Source organism: Anomaloglossus baeobatrachus, chromosome 2 (genome assembly GCF_048569485.1).
Source record: "Anomaloglossus baeobatrachus isolate aAnoBae1 chromosome 2, aAnoBae1.hap1, whole genome shotgun sequence".
Taxonomy (NCBI): Eukaryota; Metazoa; Chordata; class Amphibia; order Anura; family Aromobatidae; genus Anomaloglossus; species Anomaloglossus baeobatrachus.
The window spans coordinates 732,331,414-732,356,126 of NC_134354.1; the positions used below are offsets into that span (position 1 = coordinate 732,331,414).

Here is a 24,713-nt window from a genome sequence, read left to right on the forward strand (position 1 = left end):
CGATAGAAGTCTTAAATAAAAATTAAACCGCCAGAATTGAGGATTTTCCGGCCCAGCGACTGCGCCAAAAATGCAAGAAGCCATCAAGAACACTATATCATGCCTTGCAAATGTCTTTGAATGAGCAACTACAGAAATTTATGGAGGTAGGTCACGCAGACGTTAAAGAAGGGAATTTTGTTTACTTACCGTAAATTCCTTTTCTTCTAGCTCCTATTGGGAGACCCAGACAATTGGGTGTATAGCTTCTGCCTCCGGAGGCCACACAAAGTATTACACTAAAAGTGTAAACCCCTCCCCTCTGCCTATACACCCCCCCGTGCATCACGGGCTCCTCAGTTTTGGTGCAAAAGCAGGAAGGAGGAAACTTATAAATTGGTCTAAGGTAAATTCAATCCGAAGAATGTTCGGAGAACTGAAAACCATGAACCCAGAACAATTCAACATGAACAACATGTGTACACAAAAGAACAACAGCCCGAAGGGAACAGGGGCGGGTGCTGGGTCTCCCAATAGGAGCTAGAAGAAAAGGAATTTACGGTAAGTAAACAAAATTCCCTTCTTCTTTGTCGCTCCATTGGGAGACCCAGACAATTGGGACGTCCAAAAGCAGTCCCTGGGTGGGTAAAAGAATACCTCGATAAAAAGAGCCGAAAAACGGCCCCTTCCTACAGGTGGGCAACCGCCGCCTGAAGGACTCGCCTACCTAGGCTGGCATCTGCCGAAGCGTAGGTATGCACCTGATAGTGTTTCGTGAAAGTGTGCAGACTCGACCAGGTAGCCGCCTGACACACCTGCTGAGCCGTAGCCTGGTGCCGCAATGCCCAGGACGCACCCACGGCTCTGGTAGAATGGGCTTTCAGCCCTGAAGGAACCGGAAGCCCAGAAGAACGGTAGGCTTCAAGAATTGGTTCCTTGATCCACCGAGCCAAGGTTGACTTGGAAGCCTGCGACCCTTTACGCTGGCCAGCGACAAGGACAAAGAGCGCATCCGAGCGGCGCAGGGGCGCCGTACGAGAAATGTAGAGTCTAAGTGCTCTCACAAGATCTAACAAGTGCAAATCCTTTTCACATTGGTGAACTGGATGAGGGCAAAAAGAAGGTAAGGAGATATCCTGATTGAGATGAAAAGGGGATACCACCTTAGGGAGAAATTCCGGAACCGGACGCAGAACCACCTTGTCCTGGTGAAACACTAAGAAGGGGGCTTTGCATGACAGTGCAGCTAGCTCAGACACTCTCCGAAGTGATGTGACTGCCACTAGGAAGACCACCTTCTGCGAAAGGCGTGAAAGAGAAATATCTCTCATTGGCTCGAAAGGTGGTTTCTGAAGAGCCGTTAGCACCCTGTTCAGATCCCAGGGTTCTAGCGGACGCTTGTAAGGAGGGACTATGTGGCAAACTCCCTGCAGGAACGTGCGGACCTGCGGAAGCCTGGCTAGACGCTTTTGAAAAAACACAGAGCGCGCCGAGACTTGTCCCTTAATAGAGCCGAGAGACAAACCCTTTTCCATTCCGGATTGAAGGAAGGACAGAAAAGTGGGCAAGGCAAATGGCCAGGGAGTAAGACCTTGATCAGAGCACCAGGATAAGAAGATCCTCCACGTCCTGTGGTAGATCTTGGCGGACGTTGGTTTCCTGGCCTGTCTCATAGTGGCAATGACCTCTTGAGATAACCCTGAAGACGCTAGGATCCAGGACTCAATGGCCACACAGTCAGGTTGAGGGCCGCAGAATTCAGATGGAAAAATGGCCCTTGAGACAGTAAGTCTGGACGGTCTGGTAGTGCCCACGGTTGACCCACCGTGAGATGCCACAGATCCGGGTACCACGACCTCCTCGGCCAGTCTGGGGCGATGAGGATGGCGCGGCGGCAGTCGGACCTGATCTTGCGTAATACTCTGGGCAGTAGTGCCAGAGGAGGAAATACATAAGGCAGCCGAAACTTCGACCAATCCTGAACTAATGCGTCTGCCGCCAGAGCTCTGTGATCTTGAGACCGTGCCATGAATGCCGGGACCTTGTTGTTGTGCCGGGACGCCATTAGGTCGACGTCCGGCTTCCCCCAGCGGCAACAGATCTCTTGAAACACGTCCGGGTGAAGAGACCATTCCCCTGCGTCCATGCCCTGGCGACTGAGAAAGTCTGCTTCCCAGTTTTCTACGCCCGGGATGTGAACTGCGGAGATGGTGGAGGCTGTGGCTTCCACCCACAGCAGAATCCGCCGAACTTCCTGGAAGGCTTGCCGACTGCGTGTGCCGCCTTGGTGGTTGATGTATGCCACCGCCGTGGCGTTGTCCGACTGAATTCGGATCTGCCTGCCTTCCAGCCACGGCTGGAACGCCTTTAGGGCTAGATACACTGCCCTTATCTCCAGAACATTGATCTGAAGGGAGGACTCTGGCTGAGTCCAGGTACCCTGAGCCCTGTGGTGGAGGAAGACCGCTCCCCACCCTGACAGACTCGCGTCCGTCGTGACCACAGCCCAGGATGGGGGTAGGAATGATTTCGCCTTCGACAAAGAAGTGGGAAGAAGCCACCACTGAAGGGAGGCCTTGGCTGCCCGAGAAAGGGAGACGTTCCTGTCGAGGGACGTCAACTTCCTGTCCCATTTGCGGAGAATGTCCCATTGAAGTGGACGCAGATGAAACTGCGCAAATGGAACTGCCTCCATTGCTGCCACCATCTTCCCTAGGAAGTGCATGAGGCGCCTCAAGGGGTGCGACTGGGCTCGAAGGAGAGATTGCACCCCTGTCCGTAGCGAACGCTGTTTGTCCAGCGGAAGTTTCACTATCGCTGAGAGAGTATGAAACTCCATCCCGAGATATGTCAGCGATTGGGTCGGTGTCAATTTTGACTTTGGGAAATTGATGATCCACCCGAATCTCTGGAGAGTCTCCAGAGCAATGTTCAGGCTGTGTTGGCATGCCACCCGAGAGGGGGCCTTGACAAGGAGATCGTCTAAGTAAGGGATCACGGAGTGTCCCTGAGAGTGTAGGACTGCTACCACTGTTGCCATGACCTTGGTGAAGACCCGTGGGGCTGTCGCCAGGCCGAAAGGCAGCGCCACGAACTGAACGTGTTCGTCCCCGATGGCGAAACGCAGGAAGCGCTGATGCTCTGGTGCAATCGGCACGTGGAGATAAGCATCCCTGATGTCGATTGATGCTAGGAAGTCTCCTTGGGACATCGAAGCGATGACGGAGCGGAGAGATTCCATCCGGAACCGCCTGGTTTTCACGTGTTTGTTGAGCAGTTTGAGGTCCAGAACGGGACGGAAAGATCCGTCCTTTTTTGGCACCACAAACAAGTTGGAGTAAAAACCATGACCCCATTGCTGAAGGGGAACAGGGATCACCACTCCTTCTGCCTTCAGAGTGCTCACCGCCTGAAGAAGAGAATCGGCTCGCTCGGGGGGCGGAGATGTTCTGAAGAAACGAGTCGGAGGACGAGAGCGGAACTCTATCCTGTAACCGTGCGACAGAATGTCTCTCACCCATCGGTCTTGGACATGTGGCAACCAGGCGTCGCAAAAGCGGGAGAGCCTGCCACCGACCGAGGATGCGGTTTGGGGAGGCCGAAAGTCATGAGGAGGCCGCTTTGGGATCGGTTCCTCCGGCGGTCTTTTTAGGACGTGACTTAGACCGCCATGAATCAGAGTTCCTCTGAGCCTTCTGTGGCCTGTTGGACGAGGAGAATTGAGACCTGGCTGAGGGCCGAAAGGACCGAAACCTCGATTGTACCTTCCGTTGTTGAGGTCTGTTTGGTTTGGACTGGGGTAAGGACGAGTCCTTTCCCTTGGATTGTTTAATGATTTCATCCAATTGCTCGCCAAACAGGCGGTCGCCAGAAAATGGCAAACCGGTTAAGAACTTTTTGGAAGCAGAGTCTGCCTTCCATTCACGTAGCCACATGGCCCTGCGGACTGCCACCGAATTGGCGGATGCTACCGCCGTACGGCTCGCAGAGTCCAGGACAGCATTCATGGCGTAGGACGCAAACGCCGACGCCTGAGAGGTTAAGGACACAACCTGCGGAGTAGAGGCACGTGTGACTGCATTAATCTCAGACTGACAAGCTGAGATAGCTTGGAGTGCCCATACGGCTGCGAATGCCGGAGCAAAGGACGCGCCGATAGCTTCATAGATGGATTTCATCAGGAGCTCTATCTGCCTGTCAGTGGCATCCTTGAGTGATGCACCGTCTGCCACTGCAACTATGGATCTAGCCGCCAGTCTAGAGATTGGAGGATCCACCTTAGGACACTGAGCCCAACCCTTGACTACGTCAGGGGGGAAGGGATAACGTGTGTCATTAAGGCGCTTAGTAAAGCGCTTATCTGGAAAAGCTCGGTGTTTCTGGACTGTATCTCTGAAGTCGGAGTGATCAAGAAACGCACTCCGTGTACGTTTGGGAAACCTAAAATGGAATTTCTCCTGCTGAGAAGCTGACTCCTCAATCTGAGGAGTTGGAGGAGAAAGATCCAACACCTGATTGATGGACGCTATAAGGTCGTTTACTATGGCGTCCCCTTCAGGTGTATCAAGGTTGAGAGCGGCGTCAGAATCAGAGCCCTGATCTGCCACCTCCGCTTCATCCTCCAGAGAGTCCTCATGCTGAGACCCTGAACACTGTGATGAAGTCGAGGGAAGCTCCCGGCGAGCCCGCTTAGCCGGTCTGGGACTGCGGTCCGTGTCAGAGTCCTCACCGTGGGACCTATGAGACGCCCCAGGAGCACTCTGCTGCGCCGACCGAGGGGGGTCTGAGGGAAAAGGTTCAACAGTGCCCGGGGCCTGTGTTACAGGTCTGGACTGCAAAGCTTCTAGTATCTTAGCAGACCATTTATCCATAGACTCAGAAAGTTTGTCAGCGAATACTGCAAACTCTGTCCCTGTCACCTGGACAGTGGCAGCAGGTGGTTCCACCTGGGCCGAGGGTCCCACCAGTGGCAGAGGCTCCGGCTGAGTGAGTGTCACAGGGGCCGAGCATTGCACACAATGAGGGTAGGTGGAACCTGCAGGTAGCATAGCCGCACATGAGGTACAGGTTGCAAAGTAAGCCTGTGCCTTGGCACCCTTGCTTTTTGCGGACGACATGCTGTTGTCTCCTCTTAGAGCAATCAGAGAGGGTATATAGCCAAAGCAATAGTGCGGCCGTACAGAGTAAATGTATACAATATAAGCATATAAATATACACTTCGGCACCCAGGGGTGCAAGCACCTAGTAACAGGTGCGGCTTACCGACCGCCCTCAGCGTTTGTGTGACCACCAGATTCCCTGCCTGGGCCTCCCAGAGCTGATGGAGCTCGTCTCTGAAGTTCTCCAGCGTCAGAAGTGCTGATAGGAATGGCTGCCAGCGTTCTGAGAGGAGGAGGGAGCCGTGGGCGTGCCTTAGAAAGTGCGGGAATCTGGTGCCCCACGGTGCTCAGTGAGGGGGGAGGAGGATACTAAGTATGCTCCAGCCCTCAGCGCTGACGTCCAGTGCAGCGTCCCGCCCTTACCCCTGACTGGCAGGCCCGGGGGCGGGAATATGCGGTACTAGGCCGCAAAAGCCGGGGACTAAAGTTATAAGCGCGGCCGGCAAACAAGCGCGGTCAGCGCGGTAGTCCCGGCCCACAAACACAACCAGCAGCTGCTGCAGCGTCCATTAGACAGGCGCTCTATGCGCCGTCCCCAAGGGGACACAGAGTACCTCAGAGGAGCAGGGCCTGTCCCTGACGATACCCGGTCTCCTGTCCAGCAGATTCCCCCAGGGGCTGCGGAGGGAGCACGGTCCCAGTGCCTGGTGACCGGTTAGGATCCCACTTCACCCAGAGCTGTTAAGGGATGGGGAAGGAAAACAGCATGTGGCTCCAGCCTTTGTACCCGCAATGGGTACCTCAACCTTAACAGCACCGCCGACCAGAGTGGGGTGAGAAGGGAGCATGCCGGGGGCCCTGTTATGGGCCCTCTTTTCTTCCATCCGATATAGTCAGCAGCTGCTGCTGACTAAATTGTGGAGCTTGCGTGCATGTGTGCCTCCTTCAACACAAAGCATAAAACTGAGGAGCCCGTGATGCACGGGGGGGTGTATAGGCAGAGGGGAGGGGTTTACACTTTTAAGTGTAATACTTTGTGTGGCCTCCGGAGGCAGAAGCTATACACCCAATTGTCTGGGTCTCCCAATGGAGCGACAAAGAAAGTGGCTTTTGCTCCAATATTTGTATTTCCTAACAATGATGTTACAAATGTCTGAGACGCCATAATGGTGGAGAAATCCATTCAGCATCACACGACTCCATGATCTGACGCTTTCCGCAGACACAAAGACACCAGTGATCCCGGGGCCGACATGTCGATAAGACGTGCACAGCACATACCTCACTGTCATGTTGGCTCGGGCCATGACGCCTCATCAGTAACTGCCCATTTCACACGATGCCGGCCGGTACTGGTCTAGTGATGTGCACCCGGCTATGCAGAGTAACTGACATGAGGCTGACCCAGACATGGAGCAATCATTACCATCATTACTCCATCTTTTCTACATGATACATAATAGGCACAAGGCCTGTACAAGGTTTGGGTAATGAATAGGGATGATCGAATACCTCAAATATTCGGCTTCGCGAATATCCGACGAATAGGTCGCCGCTATGCGAATAGTCGATGCGTAATGCAAGTCTATGCGAAGCCCGAATAGTTCCGAATAGTTGTTTCCCATAGGCTTACATTGCACATCGAATATTTGTGAATAGTCGAATAGCGGCGACCTATTCAGCAAATATTCGCGAAGCCAAATATTTGAGGTATTCGATCATCCCTAGTAATGAACACAAAAGAAATATCATGGAATAATTTTTTTTTTTTTTTATTTGGCCAAGAATATTCCTTAAAATAAGTGACTTCTACCCCCTGTGCAGACCAGATACAGATCATCTCCTGGCATCTGGTGTGGCCATGATCAAACTAAAAACTTACTCCGCTGGTGCCGTATTTTCATGTTGAAGGCCGGGAGGTGTTTTCTGTGTCCGCAAAGCTATTTCTGCATTTTTGAGTTCCTAAAAAAGGAAAAAGTGTCATAAAATAAGTAGACAATGTAAAATGGTGCAAAAGCTTAAAAAGGGGGTGCTCGGTTCACACCACATTAATGTAACTACTCATAGCATAGATCATCAATATGGAGATGGGAGTCTGACACCAGGCACCCCGCCGATCAGCTAAAACACACGGAGCTGCTCCATTCAACGTGTAGCGGCTGCTGCCAGGTACTATGAAGCAGAGCAGATACTTCTGAGACTATTAAGTTTAACTTTTGAAATAGCAATCAACCTCTTTAAAAAGTTTTTTTTCTGGCTTAATTCATTATAAAACAACTTTATAACAGTGTTTCAATGCCTTACCATTAGGCCCTGTGCACACGCTGTGGTTTTTGACGCAGTTTTGTTTTTTTAAATCTGCATCAAAATCTGCATGCCTCTCCTGTTGCCAGCAATGTGTATGGGATTCTGGATTTGCTGTGCACACGTTGCGGGTTTCCACTTAGTTTTGGTGCAGATTTTTAAAGCAGAAAAAAAAATCTGCAGCATGTCAATTATTGGTCCGCTCTAGCAGCGTTTTTTTCACCCATTGACTTCAGTGACAAAAAAACCCCAAAAAAAACGCATCAAAACCGCACCCGGTTTTCAATGCAGTTTTCTGCCATAACGTGCAGGTTTGGTGCAGAAATATTCTGCACCAAATCTGCAGCGTGTGCACCCAGCCTTAAAGTGGTAGTCCACTGCTCTGGCCCTTTTCACTCCTTGTCCCACTCCCCCCCCCTCCCCTTGTAAAATAATAACAGTCCCCTCCGGTGGCATTGCCACCCCAGCGGTATTGGTACTGGATCGAGTGCTGATTCCGCTGGAGGGGTGCTGCAGTGAGACAACCACTTTAACTAGATCTCTATGTCAGTGAGTAGAAACATGATCTCCATCAAGAGGCTGAAAACCTATAATGACCAGCCATAAGGACACCAAGTTTAGCCTCAGGGGAGTACATCTGTATAAAAGTCTGCATAAATTAAGTAAAAAGTGTTAAATTGGTAGTGAAAAACTAAAATCTGAAAAACGTTAGGCCATGGATGTGAACATCTGCTATTTATATATTGTATATGAGGTTTTAAAAATGGGATGTAAATGTACTGCACTATAAATATGTTGCAGATTTTCAGAGTGAAATCCACACAGAAAATAGCATCAACTCTGTCTAGTCTAATTGTGGCCTCATAGGTGTTGTTTGCAGGCGCTCGTGAAACATTGTTATGTCACGTGACTGCTGCAGTCAATCAGCAGCTGCTAATGGGCTCCAGCACTCACACCCGTCCCTGACAGCCATTCCCTCAGTGGCAGTGTGAGCGCTGCCCCCCATTAGTAGCCGCCAGTTGTCATGTTACTGCTGCAGCCAATGTCACACAAGTGCTGGAAGACCTGGCACCTAGAGAGCCCCATATCCACATGTCCTAAGAAGACGAGTGCCCCCCACTTGGAGGAAGAACAGAGCAGCTTGGAGCTGTCCTGGTTTTACTTTCCACACTATTCATCTGACTGGCCCCAATGTAACAACCCATTTCATCTGACAGTGGGAATGAAGCCATACTGGTTCCCATCAGATCCTGCACAGTAAGGGTTAGTTATACTTACCCATTGGGCTAAAGTTTACCGCTCAAAAAATGCAGACCCTCCCTTCCTAGGAGAGACATAATTGCCAGACCCTGGACGTCTGCGTTGCTCCCAGGTCCTTCTGCGATCTTCAGCAAGCGCTACCAGCAGGTATGCTCCATGTGGTCCTTCCCTGCTTCTGGCTAACACTCACACACATCAGATCACACACACACACACACACACACACACACACACACACACACACACACCACATCCAGCGATAGAGATTGCTTCTGGCCAGCAGAGAATCCTGGGACGCAGTGCAATAGAGGGCAAGGACCTGCGTGAAACACACCGATGTGTTCCACCACCGGGTCCTGCATGCGTTCCACCCACAGGTCCTCGCGCTCCACTGCACAGCGTCCCAGCTCCTTCTGCCAGCTAGAAGCAATCGGTATTGCTGGATATGTTGAGTGTGGGTGCGCGCTGATGTGTGGGTGCGCCTTCCACTGCAGGTCCTCCCGTTCGGTGTCTGGTATGATCACAGGGTCTTCTCTCTTTTGGGGGTGTCTACTTTCTATAATGAAGTGTCCTGCTGTATTCTTTAACTTTTTTACCTGCATGGACACTTGATTATTGAGCCACAACTAGGGCTTATTTTTGGGGTAGGGCTTATACAGCGTGTTCACCCATATCCTGTCCACTGCCATTAACTTGAGAACGGCGGCAGCTATAGGCATAGTAGTAGTGTCTAAGTATAGTAAAGAAGCCATGCGCTACGCAATGAAATTACCTATAGCGCCACCTGGTGGAAAACAACGGAGTTAGCATTTTTATCTCAAAAACGGAACGAGATAGAGAAAAAAAAAGTGAATTAAAAAATTGTAGGGCATCATCAATTCAATATGAATCGACACCTTGCATACATAAATGCTATGCTTAGAACGTGTAAAACTCACAAAAGCTGCGGATGTGAAGCGAAACCTCATGGAGACCTTCCTACAGGTCATTGGGTATGGTGGCTGTGTGGAGTGGTCTCCGCTCACCTCACCTGACCCCATTGGACTTCTGGACTTCTTTCTGTGAGGTTACATCAAACAGCAGGTGTATGCGACCCCTCCACCAACATTGCAGGACCTACGACGACATATCACAGATGCTTGTGCAAACGTGTCACCTTCCATATTGCACAACGTGCAGCAAGATACAGTATGCTGTCCAGAGTCCAGATGTGCATTGCAGCCGACGGTCGCAACTTTGAGCATCAGGGCTGCTTCTCACTTGCGAGTTTCTCGCAGTAGAGCAATGCGAGAAAGAAGGGAATTTTGTTACTTACCGTAAATTCCTTTTCTTCTAGCTCCTATTGGGAGACCCAGACGATTGGGTGTATAGCACTGCCTCCGGAGGCCACACAAAGCAATTACACTAAAAAGTGTAAGGCCCCTCCCCTTCTGGCTATACACCCCCAGTGGGATCACTGGCTCACCAGTTTTAGTGCAAAAGCAAGAAGGAGGAAAGCCAATAACTGGTTTAAACAAATTCACTCCGAAGTAACGTCGGAGAACTGAAAACCGTTCAACATGAACAACATGTGTACCCGAAAAACAACCAAAAATCCCGAAGGACAACAGGGCGGGTGCTGGGTCTCCCAATAGGAGCTAGAAGAAAAGGAATTTACGGTAAGTAACAAAATTCCCTTCTTCTTCGGCGCTCCATTGGGAGACCCAGACGATTGGGACGTCCAAAAGCTGTCCCTGGGTGGGTAAAGAATACCTCATGTTAGAGCTGCAAGACAGCCCTCCCCTATATGGAGGCAACTGCCGCCTGCAGGACTCTTCTACCTAGGCTGGCGTCCGCCGAAGCGTAGGTATGCACCTGATAATGTTTGGTGAAAGTGTGCAGACTCGACCAGGTAGCTGCCTGGCACACCTGTTGAGCCGTAGCCTGGCGTCGCAATGCCCAGGACGCACCCACGGCTCTGGTAGAATGGGCCTTCAGCCCTGATGGAACCGGAAGCCCAGCAGAACGGTAGGCTTCAAGAATTGGTTCTTTGATCCATCGAGCCAGGGTGGCTTTGGAAGCCTGCGACCCTTTGCGCTTGCCAGCGACAAGGACAAAGAGTGCATCCGAACGGCGCAGGGGCGCCGTGCGGGAAATGTAGATTCTGAGTGCTCTCACCAGATCTAACAAATGTAAATCCTTCTCATAGCGATGAACTGCATGAGGACAAAAAGAAGGCAAAGAGATATCCTGATTAAGATGAAACGAGGATACCACCTTCGGGAGAAACTCCTGAATGGGGCGCAGCACTACCTTGTCCTGGTGGAAGACCAGGAAGGGAGCCTTGCATGATAGCGCTGCCAGCTCAGACACTCTCCGAAGAGATGTGATCGCTACCAGAAAAACCACTTTCTGTGATAGTCTAGAAAGTGAAACCTCCCTCAGAGGCTCGAAGGGCGGCTTCTGGAGGGCAACTAGTACCCTGTTCAGATCCCATGGATCTAACGGCCGCTTGTACGGGGGTACGATATGGCAAACCCCCTGTAGGAACGTGCGCACCTTAGGAAGGCGTGCCAAACGCCTCTGAAAAAAGACGGATAGCGCCGAGACCTGACCTTTAAGGGAGCCGAGCGACAAACCTTTTTCTAACCCAGATTGCAGGAAAGAAAGAAAGGTAGACAATGCAAATGGCCAGGGAGACACTCCCTGAGCAGAGCACCAGGATAAGAATATCCTCCACGTTCTGTGGTAGATCTTAGCGGACGTGGGCTTCCTAGCCTGTCTCATGGTGGCAACGACCCCTTGGGATAATCCTGAAGACGCTAGGATCTAGGACTCAATGGCCACACAGTCAGGTTCAGGGCCGCAGAATTCCGATGGAAAAACGGCCCTTGGGACAGTAAGTCTGGTCGGTCTGGTAGTGCCCACGGTTGGCCGACCGTGAGCTGCCACAGATCCGGATACCACGCCCTCCTCGGCCAGTCTGGAGCGACGAGTATGACGCGGCTGCAATCGGATCTGATCTTGCGTAGCACTCTGTGCAAGAGTGCCAGAGGTGGAAACACATAAGGGAGCCGGAACTGCGACCAATCTTGCACTAGGGCGTCTGCCGCCAGCGCTCTTTGATCGCGAGACCGTGCCATGAAGGTTGGGACCTTGTTGTTGTGCCGGGACGCCATGAGGTCGATGTCCGGCCTTCCACATCGGCGACAGATTTCCTGAAACGCGTCTGGGTGAAGGGACCATTCCCCTGCGTCCATGCCCTGGCGACTGAGGAAGTCTGCTTCCCAGTTTTCTACGCCGGGGATGTGAACTGCGGATATGGTGGAGGCCGTGGCTTCCACCCACATCAGAATCCGCCGGACTTCCTGGAAGGCTTGCCGACTGCGTGTCCCCCCTTGGTGGTTGATGTATGCCACCGCTGTGGAGTTGTCCGACTGAATTCGGATCTGCCTTCCTTCCAGCCACTGCTGGAAGGCTAGTAGGGCAAGATACACTGCTCTGATTTCCAGAACATTGATCTGAAGGGTGGACTCCTGCTGAGTCCACGTACCCTGAGCCCTGTGGTGGAGAAAAACTGCTCCCCACCCTGACAGACTCGCGTCTGTCGTGACCACCGCCCAAGACGGTGGTAGGAAGGATCTTCCCTGTGATAATGAGGTGGGAAGAAGCCACCACTGCAGAGAGTACTTGGCTGTCTGGGAAAGGGAGACTTTCCTGTCCAGGGATTTTGACTTCCCGTCCCATTGGCGGAGAATGTCCAATTGAAGTGGGCGCAGATGAAACTGCGCAAACGGAACCGCCTCCATTGCCGCCACCATCTTCCCGAGGAAGTGCATGAGGCGTCTTAAGGAGTGCGACTGATCTTGAAGGAGAGCCTGCACCCCAGTCTGTAGAGACCGCTGCTTGTCCAGCGGAAGCTTCACTATCGCTGAGAGAGTATGAAACTCCATGCCAAGATACGTTAGTGACTGGGTCGATGACAGATTTGACTTTGAGAAGTTGATGATCCACCCGAACGTCTGGAGAGTCTCCAGTGCAACAGTCAAGCTGAGTTGGCATGCCTCTTGAGAGGGTGCCTTGACCAGTAGATCGTCCAAGTAAGGGATCACAGAGTGTCCCTGAGAGTGCAAGACTGCTACTACTGCCGCCATGATCTTGGTGAACACCCGTGGGGCTGTCGCGAGACCAAATGGCAGAGCTACGGACTGAAGATGGTCGTCTCCTATCACGAAGCGTAGAAAGCGTTGGTGCTCTGTAGCAATCGGCACGTGGAGATAAGCATCCTTGATGTCTATTGATGCTAGGAAATCTCCTTGAGACATTGAGGCAATGACTGAGCGGAGGGATTCCATCCGGAACCGCCTGGCGTTCACATGCTTGTTGAGCAGTTTTAGGTCCAGAACAGGACGGAATGAGCCGTCCTTTTTTGGCACCACAAAGAGATTGGAGTAAAAACCTTGACCTTGTTCCTGAAGAGGAACAGGGACCACCACTCCATCTGCTCTTAGAGAAGTCACCGCCTGCAGAAGGGCATCTGCTCGGTCGGGATGTGGGGAAGTTCTGAAGAACCGAGGCGGAGGCCGAGAACTGAACTCTATCCTGTACCCGTGAGACAAAATGTCTGTTACCCACCGGTCTTTGACCTGTGGCAGCCAAATGTCGCAAAAGCGGGAGAGCCTGCCACCGACCGAGGATGCGGAGGGAGGCGGCCGAAAGTCATGAGGCAGCCGCCTTGGAAGCGGTACCTCCGGTTGCTTTCTTGGGGCGTGAGTGAGCCCGCCAGGAATCAGAGCTCCTTTGCTCTTTCTGAGTCCCTTTGGACGAGGAGAATTGGGGCTTGCCCGAGTCTCGAAAGGACCGAAACTTTGACTGCCACTTCCTCTGTGGAGGTTTGCTTGATCTGGGCTGGGGTAAGGAGGAGTCCTTACCTTTGGACTGTTTAATGATTTCCGCCAATTGCTCACCAAACAGTCTGTCTCCAGATAATGGCAAGCTGGTTAAACATTTTTTAGAAGCAGAATCTGCTTTCCATTCCTTTAACCACAAGGCCCTGCGCAAAACTACAGAGTTGGCGGATGCCATTGAGGTACGGCTCGTAGAGTCCAGTACCGCATTGATAGCGTAGGTCGCAAACGCAGACATTTGCGTAGTTAGGGACGCCACTTGCGGCACTGCTGGACGTATGAGAGAGTCCACCTGTGCCAGACCAGCTGAAATAGCTTGGAGCGCCCACACGGCCGCGAATGCTGGAGCAAACGACGCGCCGATAGCTTCATAGACAGATTTCAACCAAAGGTCCATCTGTCTGTCATTGGCATCTTTAAGTGAAGCCCCATCCTCCACTGCAACTATGGATCTAGCTGCAAGCCTGGATATTGGAGGGTCCACTTTTGGACACTGGGTCCAGCGTTTGACCACGTCAGGGGGAAAAGGATAACGTGTATCCTTAAGGCGTTTAGAAAAACGCTTGTCCGGATAAGTATTGTGTTTCTGGATGGATTCTCTGAAGTCAGAGTGGTCCAGAAAAGTACTCAATTTACGCTTGGGATACAGGAAATGGAATTTCTCCTGCTGTGCAGCTGCGTCCTCTGCAGAAGGGGCTGGGGGAGAAATATCCAACAGCCTATTGATGGCCGCTATAAGGTCATTTACCATGGCGTCACCATCTGGCGTATCCAAATTGAGTGCGGCGTCAGGACAAGACTCCTGATCACCCACCTCTGAACCATCATATAGGGACCCTTCTCGCTGAGACCCTGATCCGCGTGATGACGTGGAGGGTCTCTCCCAGCGAGCTCGCTTAGGCGGACTGGGACTGTCATCGGAGTCAGAGCCCTCAGCCTGTGATGCCTGGGACCCCCTTGAAGTACGGATTAGTTCCAACTGAGGGGGACCGGGGAACATAGACACAGCAGTGTCTATGGTCTGAGCAACTGGCCTGGACTGCAAGGTCTCCAGGATTTTTGTCATAGTCACAGACATTTTATCAGCAAAGACTGCAAATTCTGTCCCCGTCACCGGGGCAGGGTTCACAGGCGTCTCTGCCTGGGCTACCACCACAATAGGCTCTGGCTGACGAAGTGCCACTGGGACTGAACATTGCACACAATGAGAGTCGTTGGAGCCTGCTGGTAGATTAGCCCCACATGCTGTACAAGCCGTGTATACAGCCCGTGCCTTGGCACCCTTGCGTTTTGCGGATGACATGCTGTTGTCTCCTCAAAGCAATATAGGGTGTACAGCCAAGAAGCGACCTTACAGTGCAGTATATAAATATATCTGGTACAGCGAAAAATATAACACTGTGGCACTAGTGGGGCCGCACGTATGTGCTGCTTACCGCCCGCTTAGCGCGGGTGTGTGGTCGCCAGAAACCCGTAGCCTGGGTCCCCCAGAGCCTGCGTCCGTTCTCCAGCCAGACTGCATGTGTATAATGGCTGCCGGCGTCCTGGGGAGCTGCAAGCCTGGGGGCGGGCCTAGGGCGTGCACAGAGAAAAAGCGCGAAGCCTGTGTCCTACTGTGCTCAGTGAGAGGGCTGGAGCATGTAAATCGTGCTCCAGCCCTCGGCGCTGCCGATTGAACAACGTCTCTCCCCTACCCTGATTGACAGGGTGGGGGGCGTTAACGAAGCGGAGCTAGGCCGCAGAAAACCGGGGACTAAAGTTAGAAGCGCCGCCGCCGTAAAAGCGCGGTCGGCGCGTCCCCGGCGCACTACAAGTCGCAGCTGCGCCGCCGCTCCAGGGGCGGTCGGCGCGGCGATCCACACACAAAGTCCCCCAGTAATCTGCGGGGACTATAAGCCCAGCGCACAGCGCTACAGTCCCCGGCGCACTAGCACACCCAGCAAGCCTGGGGTGTGCGTGGCCTGCCATACGGGGACACAGAGTACCTGAAAGTTGCAGGGCCTTGTCCCTGAACGGCACTCCCGCTCCACATCCAGCAGGTTCTATGGGTCTGTGGATGGAGCCCGGCCTCAGGGCTTGGTGGCCGGTAAGATCCCACTTCCTCAGAGCCCCTCAGGGGGATGGGGAAGGAAAACAGCATGTGGGCTCCAGCCTCCGTACCCGCAATGGGTACCTCAACCTTACAAACCACAAGTGGGGTAAGAAGGGAGCATGCTGGGGGCCCCATATGGGCCCTCTTTTCTTCCATCCGATATAGTCAGCAGCTACTGCTGACTAAACAGTGGAGCTATGCGTGGATGTCTGACCTCCTTCGCACAAAGCAGAAAACTGGTGAGCCAGTGATCCCACTGGGGGTGTATAGCCAGAAGGGGAGGGGCCTTACACTTTTTAGTGTAATTGCTTTGTGTGGCCTCCGGAGGCAGTGCTATACACCCAATCGTCTGGGTCTCCCAATGGAGCGCCGAAGAAAACTCGAATTGGAATCGGACACATGTTAGTGAACGATTCAGCTCTCATCTGCTATTTTTTTTCTCAGTCCAAATTGGACTGAGAAAAAAAATCGCAGCATGCTGCTTTTTTGCAAGTTTCTCACACCATTTTTCTCAATGATTTCCTATGGAAGCGTGTTTAAAGAAGGATCACACACGCGCACCAGCGTTCCTATTTGCGAGTGTGGCAGTACTTTGCTCATTCATTATTCAACAGATGATTGTGACAGCACATTTCCAAAGGTTAATTAAATGACATGTGTAATCTCTTTTAGCTAATAAAGATGTTGCAGGAAACTAGCATCGCAAACGCGACACACACGCGAGCAAAAAGAAAATCGCAGTTGCGTTGAAATCGGTCCTAATGTGAACTAAAATCAGACGAGTTTTTTTCAGCCCAGTCGGACCGATTTTACGCGCATAGATGTGTTTCCAGCCTCAAAGTTAAATGAGTGCCATATGCGTGACCAGCATTCAATGTTTTGGGGGGGGGGGGATCATGGGTTTCATATCATAGCATTTCTGTATGCAAGGTGTCGATTCGTATTGAATTGATGATGCCCTACAATTTTTTAATTCACTTTTTTGTCTCTCTATCTCGTTCAGTTTTCAAGATAAAAATGCTAACTCCGTTGTTTTCCACCAGGTGGTGCTATAGGTGGTTTCATTGCGTAGCGCATGGCTACTTTACTATACCTAGACACCACTTCTATGCCTATAGCTGCCGCCGTTCTCAAGTTAATGGCGGTGGACAGGATATGGGTGGACACACTGTATTGAAGCCTTATGCCGAAAATGATGAAAACTCCTGCTAGGGCTTATTTTTGGGGCAACATGGTAGTATACATTCCTATCATTAAAAGTGCTCTTGCATACCACTAATCTAGTATTACATACCTGAGCGGTTTCAATTTTCAATTTGTCAATAGCCAGAGTGTTTCTTTGAAGGCCACTGGATGCCACGGACAAGAGTTGTTTCAAGGCTTTGATGTCCTCCTCTACTTTATCCATGGCTTTAGAAGACATTCGGCTGATCTCCTCCTGCACCTGCTTCTGCTCCTTCACAAACTTCCTGCACGAGAATACACCCGTCTACATCAGTACATTGGATTTATAACCAAACTGCACATTAGGGTAACATTGACCGAATCTACCAACATACATGGTGTGCAGGGTACTGGGAAGCCCTAGTTCCCCGATCGTAGATGTAAGAGGAAAGAAGAGTTGAGTAATGTTAGATAGGTTTTATAGGTTTGTCACGCAATCCCTGCGGCCAGTCGGCGCTGACATCACTCCACCTTCCTTCAGACATAATGGACATCCAGAGGAAGCGAAAGCGGCGGCTGCTCTCACCTCCACCCGATGTCCATTATGACTGACGGAAGCAAGAGTGAAGCCCGTGCCGACTGGCAGCAGGGATTGAGTGACATAATGTAACAAGCCCCAGGAGAGACTGAAAACACAGGGCCTGCACCGGAGGGGAGTGTGTGTTATTATTTTACATGGGGGAAGATAGCGAATGAGAAGCTGTTGTCCGGACGGTGGACTGCCCCTTTAAGCTAAAAAGCAAAATAACAGCATAGCATTGCATTAAATAGACATATGGTAATTATACAGACCAAAATGGATTCTGGTCTTCACTATACTTACTGAAAAGTTTCCACATCTTGACAAATTAACTGAGGTAGATTTTCATCCTTCAGAGCTTTACTGTCCCTTTAAGAAAACAAGCGTTCAGTATCTGACGGGTGTGCAAGAAGAAAAGTGCACAATGCAAACGTGTATTCCTGTATTTAGCCCACAGGGATATAATTACCGCATTTTTTGGATAAGACGCACCTTTCCCTGAATGTAGCTTACATGGGTGGTGCTGTTAAGGCTGGTGCTACGGCAGCTGTGCAGGAGCTGCGGGGCGGGCGGTGAGGACTTCAAATAATGGCGCCCGGAGTCAACGCCTACTTAGATGGAGCTCTCGGCTCAAGATCTCATCTGCGTACGCATCACCTCCAGCCCACAGAGCTCAAGACTTAAGTAAAGCAGACTTAAGGAAAATGGTGCTCAGAGGTGGCCCTTGCGTATAGGAAATCTCAGCTTGCCTTTGAGCAGAGCGCTCAATCTGCACACGTGCCGAATCTGGACGCCATTTCTTTGAAGCCCTCACCGCCGCCGCCAACACAGCCGACGCCGCCAACACAGCCGACGCCGCCAACACAGCCGACGCCGCCAACACAGCCGACGCCGCCAACACAGCCGACGCCGCCAACACAGCCGACGCCGCCAACACAGCCGACAGTTTCTGGGACAGCATCTGGAACACCCAGCGTCCCTGCTTCCTGTGACCCCGTTCTACCACTGCTGTCGTCCCCTTTGGTAAGACACCACTGGATTATAAGGCCCGCTTCACAAATCCGGCATTTCGCCGCATTGCCTGATCCGGCACACTCCAGTACAGTGTTAATACTGTACAATGGCATCGCGACAACTTCTGGTCACATGCTGTCATGTGACCAGAGCATGTGACCTGAGCTAGCCGCTATGCCATTGTACAGTATGAACACTGTACTGGAGTGTGCCGGATCAGGCAATATGGCGAAATGCTGGATGTGTGAAACGGGCCTAAGACGGACGCCATTTTTTTTCCACTTTTTTTGCTCTGATTTGGGGTGCGTCTTATAAACCAAAAGAAGGGAATTTTGTTTACTTACCGTAAATTCCTTTTCTTCTAGCTCCTATTGGGAGACCCAGACAATTGGGTGTATAGCTTCTGCCTCCGGAGGCCACACAAAGTATTACACTTTAAAAAGTGTAACCCCTCCCCTCTGCCTATACACCCTCCCGTGCATCACGGGCTCCTCAGTTTTGGTGCAAAAGCAGGAAGGAGGAAACTTATAAATTGGTCTAAGGTAAATTCAATCCGAAGGATGTTCGGAGAACTGAAACCATGAACCAAAAGAACAATTCAACATGAACAACATGTGTACACAAAAGAACAACCAGCCCGAAGGGTACAGGGGCGGGTGCTGGGTCTCCCAATAGGAGCTAGAAGAAAAGGAATTTACGGTAAGTAAACAAAATTCCCTTCTTCTTTGTCGCTCCATTGGGAGACCCAGACAATTGGGACGTCCAAAAGCAGTCCCTGGGTGGGTAAAAGAATACCTCGATAAAAAGAGCCGAAAAACGGCCCCCTCTTACAGGTGGGCGACCGCCTCCTGAAGGACTCGCCTACCTAGGCTGGCATCTGCCGAAGCATAGGCATGCACCTGATAGTGTTTCGTGAAAGTGTGCAGACTCGACCAGGTAGCCGCCTGACACACCTGCTGAGCCGTAGCCTGGTGCCGCAATGCCCAGGATGCACCCACGGCTCTGGTAGAATGGGCCTTCCGCCCTGAAGGAATCGGAAGCCCAGAAGAACGGTAGGCTTCAAGAATCGGTTCCTTGATCCACCGAGCCAAGGTTGACTTGGAAGCCTGCGACCCCTTACGCTGGCCAGCGACAAGGACAAAGAGCGCATCCGAACGGCGCAGGGGCGCCGTGCGAGAAATGTATATCCGGAGTGCTCTCACGAGATCTAACAAGTGCAAATCCTTTTCACATTGGTGAACTGGATGAGGGCAAAAGGAAGGTAAGGAGATATCCTGATTGAGATGAAAAGGGGATACCACCTTAGGGAGAAATTCCGGGACCGGACGCAGAACCAGCTTGTCCTGGTGAAACACCAGGAAGGGGGCTTTGCATGACAGCGCTGCTAGCTCAGACACTCTCCGAAGTGATGTGACTGCCACTAGGAAGGTCACCTTCTGCGAAAGGCGTGATAGAGAGACATCCCGCATCGGCTCGAAAGGTGGTTTCTGAAGAGCCGTTAGCACCCTGTTAAGATCCCAGGGTTCCAGCGGACGCTTGTAAGGTGGGACTATGTGGCAAACTCCTTGCAGGAACGTGCGGACCTGCGGAAGCCTGGCAAGACGCTTTTGAAAAAACACGGAAAGCGCCGATACTTGTCCCTTGAGAGAGCCGAGAGACAAACCCTTGTCCAATCCGGATTGAAGGAAAGAAAGGAAAGTGGGTAAGGCAAACGGCCAGGGGGTAAAACCCCGATCAGAGCACCAGGATAAGAAGATCCTCCAAGCCCTGTGATAGATCTTGGCGGACGTTGGTTTCCTGGCTTGTCTCATAGTGGCAATGACATCTTGAGATAACCCTGAGGACGCTAGGAGCCAGGACTCAATGGCCACACAGTCAGGTTGAGGGCCGCAGAATTCAGATGGAAAAATGGCCCTTGAGACAGCAAGTCTGGTCGGTCTGGGAGTGCCCACGGTTGACCCACCGTGAGGTGCCACAGATCCGGGTACCACGACCTCCTCGGCCAGTCTGGAGCGACGAGGATGGCGCGGCGGCAGTCGGACCTGATCTTGCGCAACACTCTGGGCAGCAGTGCCAGAGGAGGAAATACATACGGCAGTCGAAACTGCGACCAATCCTGAACTAATGCGTCCGCCGCCAGAGCTCTGTGATCTTGAGACCGTGCCATGAATGCCGGGACTTTGTTGTTGTGCCGAGACGCCATGAGGTCGACGTCCGGCGTTCCGCAGCGGCAACAGATCTCTTGAAACACGTCCAGGTGAAGAGACCATTCCCCTGCGTCCATGCCCTGGCGACTGAGAAAGTCTGCTTCCCAGTTTTCTACGCCCGGGATGTGAACTGCGGAGATGGTGGAGGCTGTGGCTTCCGCCCACAGCAGAATCCGCCGAACTTCTTGGAAGGCCTGACGACTGCGTGTGCCGCCCTGGTGGTTGATGTACGCGACCGCCGTGGCGTTGTCCGACTGTATGCGGATCTGTCTGCCCTCCAGCCACCGATGGAACGCCTTTAGGGCTAGATACACTGCCCTTATCTCCAGAACATTGATCTGAAGGGAGGACTCTGTCGGAGTCCAGGTTCCCTGAGCCCTGTGGTGGAGGAAGACCGCTCCCCACCCTGACAGACTCGCGTCCGTCGTGACCACAGCCCAGGATGGGGGCAGGAAGGATTTTCCCTTCGACAAGGAAGTGGGAAGAAGCCACCACTGAAGAGAGGTTTTGGCTGCCAGTGAAAGAGAGACGTTCCTGTCTAGGGACGTCGACCTCCTGTCCCATTTGCGGAGAATGTCCCATTGAAGTGGACGCAGATGAAACTGCGCAAAGGGAACTGCCTCCATTGCTGCTACCATCTTCCCTAGGAAGTGCATGAGGCGCCTCAAGGGGTGTGACTGGGCCCGAAGGAGAGAGTGCACCCCTGTCTGCAGCGAACACTGTTTGTCCAGCGGAAGCTTCACTATCGCTGAGAGAGTATGAAACTCCATCCCAAGGTAAGTCAGTGATTGGGTCGGTGTCAATTTTGACTTTGGGAAATTGATGATCCACCCGAACCTCTGGAGAGTCTCCAGAGCAATGGTCAGGCTGTGTTGGCATGCCCCCCGGGAGGGTGCCTTGACTAGGAGATCGTCTAAGTAAGGGATCACCGAGTGGCCCTGAGAGTGTAGGACCGCCACCACGGATGCCATGACCTTGGTGAAGACCCGTGGGGCTGTCGCCAGGCCGAAAGGCAGTGCCACAAACTGAAGGTGTTCGTCCCCGATGGCGAAACGCAGGAAGCGTTGATGCTCTGGAGCAATCGGCACATGGAGATAAGCATCCCTGATGTCGATTGAGGCTAGGAAGTCTCCTTGGGACATCGAGGCGATGACAGAACGGAGAGATTCCATCCGGAACCGTCTGGTTCTCACGTGTCTGTTGAGCAGTTTGAGGTCCAGAACGGGGCGGAATGATCCGTCCTTTTTTGGCACCACGAACAAGTTGGAGTAAAAACCGCGACCACGTTCTTGAATGGGAACGGGAATCACAACTCCTTCTGCCTTCAGAGTGTTCACCGCCTGAAAAAGTGCATCGGCTCGCTCGGGGGGCGGAGATGTTCTGAAGAAACGAGTCGGAGGACGAGAGCTGAGCTCTATCCTGTAACAGTGCGACAGAATGTCTCTCACCCATCGGTCTTGGACATGTGGCCACCAGGCGTCGCAAAAGCGGGAGAGCCTGCCACCGACCGAGGATGCGGTTTGGGGAGGCCGAAAGTCATGAGGAGGCCGCCTTGGAGGCGGTTCCTCCGGCGGTCTTTGGAGGACGTGACTTAGACCGCCATGCAGAAGAGTTCCTCTGGCCCTTCTCTGACCTGTTGGACGTGGAGGATTGGGACCTGGCTGAGGGCCGAAAGGACCGAAACCTCGATTGAATTTTTCGTTGCTGAGGTTTGTTCGGTTTGGACTGGGGTAAGGACGAGTCCTTTCCCTTGGATTGTTTAATAATTTCATCCAATTGCTCGCCAAACAAACGGTCGCCAGAAAATGGCAAACCGGTTAAGAACTTCTTGGAAGCGGAGTCTGCCTTCCATTCGCGTAGCCACATGGCCCTGCGGACTGCCACCGAATTGGCGGACGCTACCGCTGTACGGCTTGCTGAGTCCAGGACGGCGTTCATGGCGTAGGACGAAAAGGCCGATGCCTGAGAAGTCAAAGACACAACTTGCGGAGCAGAGGTACGTGTGACTGCATTAATCTCAGACAGACAAGCTGAGATAGCTTGGAGTGCCCACACGGCTGCAAAGGCCGGAGCCAAAGACGCGCCTATGGCTTCATAGATGGATTTCATCAGGAGCTCTATTTGCCTGACAGTGGCATCCTTGAGCGATGAACCATCTGCCACTGATACTACGGATCTAGCCGCCAGTCTAGAGACTGGAGGATCCACCTTGGGACACTGAGCCCAACCCTTAACTACGTCAGGGGGGAAGGGGTAACGTGTGTCATTAAGGCGCTTAGTAAAGCGCTTGTCCGGAAATGCTCTGTGCTTCTGGACAGCATCTCTGAAGTTAGAGTGATCGAAAAACGCACTCCGTGTAAGTTTGGGAAACCTAAACTGGTGTTTCTCCTGCTGTGAAGCCGACTCCTCTATAGGTGGAGTTGGGGGAGAAAGATCTAGCACCTGGTTGATGGACGCTATAAGGTCATTTACTATGGCGTCCCCTTCAGGTGTATCAAGATTGAGAGCAACGTCAGGATCAGAGCCCTGAGCTGCGACCTCCGCCTCATCCTCCAGAGAGTCCTCATGCTGAGACCCCGAACAGCGTGATGAAGCTGGGGAAGGTTCCCAGCGAGCCCGCTTAGCCGGTCTGGGACTGCGGTCCGTGTCGGAGTCCTCCCCGTGGGACCTAGGTGTCACCCCAGGAGCACTCTGCTGCACCGACCGAGAGGGGCCTGGGGGCGATGAACTCACAGTGCCCGGGGCCTGTGTGACCGATCTGGACTGCAAGGCTTCTAGTATCTTAGCAGACCATCTGTCCATAGACTGAGCCATGGATTGTGAAAGCGACTCAGAGTTTCTCAGCCAAAACTGCAAACTCTGTCCCTGCCACCTGGACAGTGGAAGCCGGCGGTACTACCTGAGCCGGGGGTCCCACCAGTGCCCGAGGCTCCGGCTGAGTGAGTGCCACAGGGGCCGAGCATTGCACACAGTGAGGGTAGGTGGAACCTGCAGGTAACATAGCCGCACAAGAGGTACAGGTTGCAAAATAAGCCTGTGCCTTGGCACCCTTGCTCTTTGCGGACGACATGCTGTAGTCTCCTCTGAGAGTGATCACTGAGGGTATATTAGCCAAAAGCAAAACAATGCGGCCGAACAGAGAAAATATATAAATATATATATATATATATATATATATATATATATATATATATATATATATATATATATATATATATATATATATATATATATATATATATATATATATATATATATATATATATATATATATATATATATATATATATATATATATATATATATATATATATATATATATATATATATATATATATATATTACACACACACACTTCGGCACCCAAGGGGGGCCAGCACCGGGTAACCGGTGTGGCTTACCGACCGCCCAAAGCGGTTGTGTGTCCACCAGATTCCCTGCCTGGGCCTCCCAGAGCTGTAGAGCTCGTTCTGAAATCCTCCACCGGCAGAAGTAATTGCAAATATGGCTGCCAGAGTTCTCAGGGGAGGAGGGAGCCGTGGGCGTGACTAATAACGTGCGGGAATCTGGTGCCCCACAGTGCTCAGTGAGGGGGGAGGAGAACACCTAAGTATGCTCCAGCCCTCACTGCCGACGTCCAGTCGACCGTCCCGCCCTTACCCCTGACTGGCAGGCCCGGGGGCGGGAGTTATGGTACTAGGCCGCAGAAGCCGGGGACTAAATTTAATAACGCGGCCGGCAAACAGGCGCGGTCGGCGCGGTAGTCCCGGTCGTCACAAACAAACAGCAGCCGCTGCAGCGTCTGTAACACAGGTGCTCCATGCACCGTCCCCAAGGGGACACAGAGTACCTTATAGATGCAGGGTCTGTCCCTGATGATACCCAGTCTCCTGTCCGTCAGATTCCCCCAGGGGCTGCGGAGGGAGCCCAGTCCCAGTGAATGGTGACCGGTTAGGATCCCACTTCTCCCAGAGCCTCTAAGGGATGGGGAAGGAAAAGCGGCATGTGGCTCCAGCCTTTGTACCCGCAATGGGTACCTCAACCTTAACAGCACCGCCGACCATAGTGGGGTGAGAAGGGAGCATGCCGGGGGCCCTGTTAGGGCCCTCTTTTCTTCCATCCGATAC

General features: G+C 52.2%; 1 protein-coding gene across 1 annotated transcript in view; it reads right to left on the minus strand.

Annotated features, from left to right (window-relative positions):
* NUP58 (nucleoporin 58) overlaps nucleotides 1–24,713 on the minus strand; it is a 136,581-nt gene that overhangs the window by 69,692 nt on the left and 42,176 nt on the right. Inside the window, exons 7-9 of the mRNA XM_075337376.1 lie at nucleotides 17,669–17,734; nucleotides 16,916–17,090; nucleotides 6,962–7,041 (exon numbers count right to left, since the gene is read on the minus strand). Coding sequence (XP_075193491.1) covers nucleotides 6,962–7,041; nucleotides 16,916–17,090; nucleotides 17,669–17,734 — 321 coding nt within the window. The remainder of the gene's footprint in view (nucleotides 1–6,961; nucleotides 7,042–16,915; nucleotides 17,091–17,668; nucleotides 17,735–24,713) is intronic.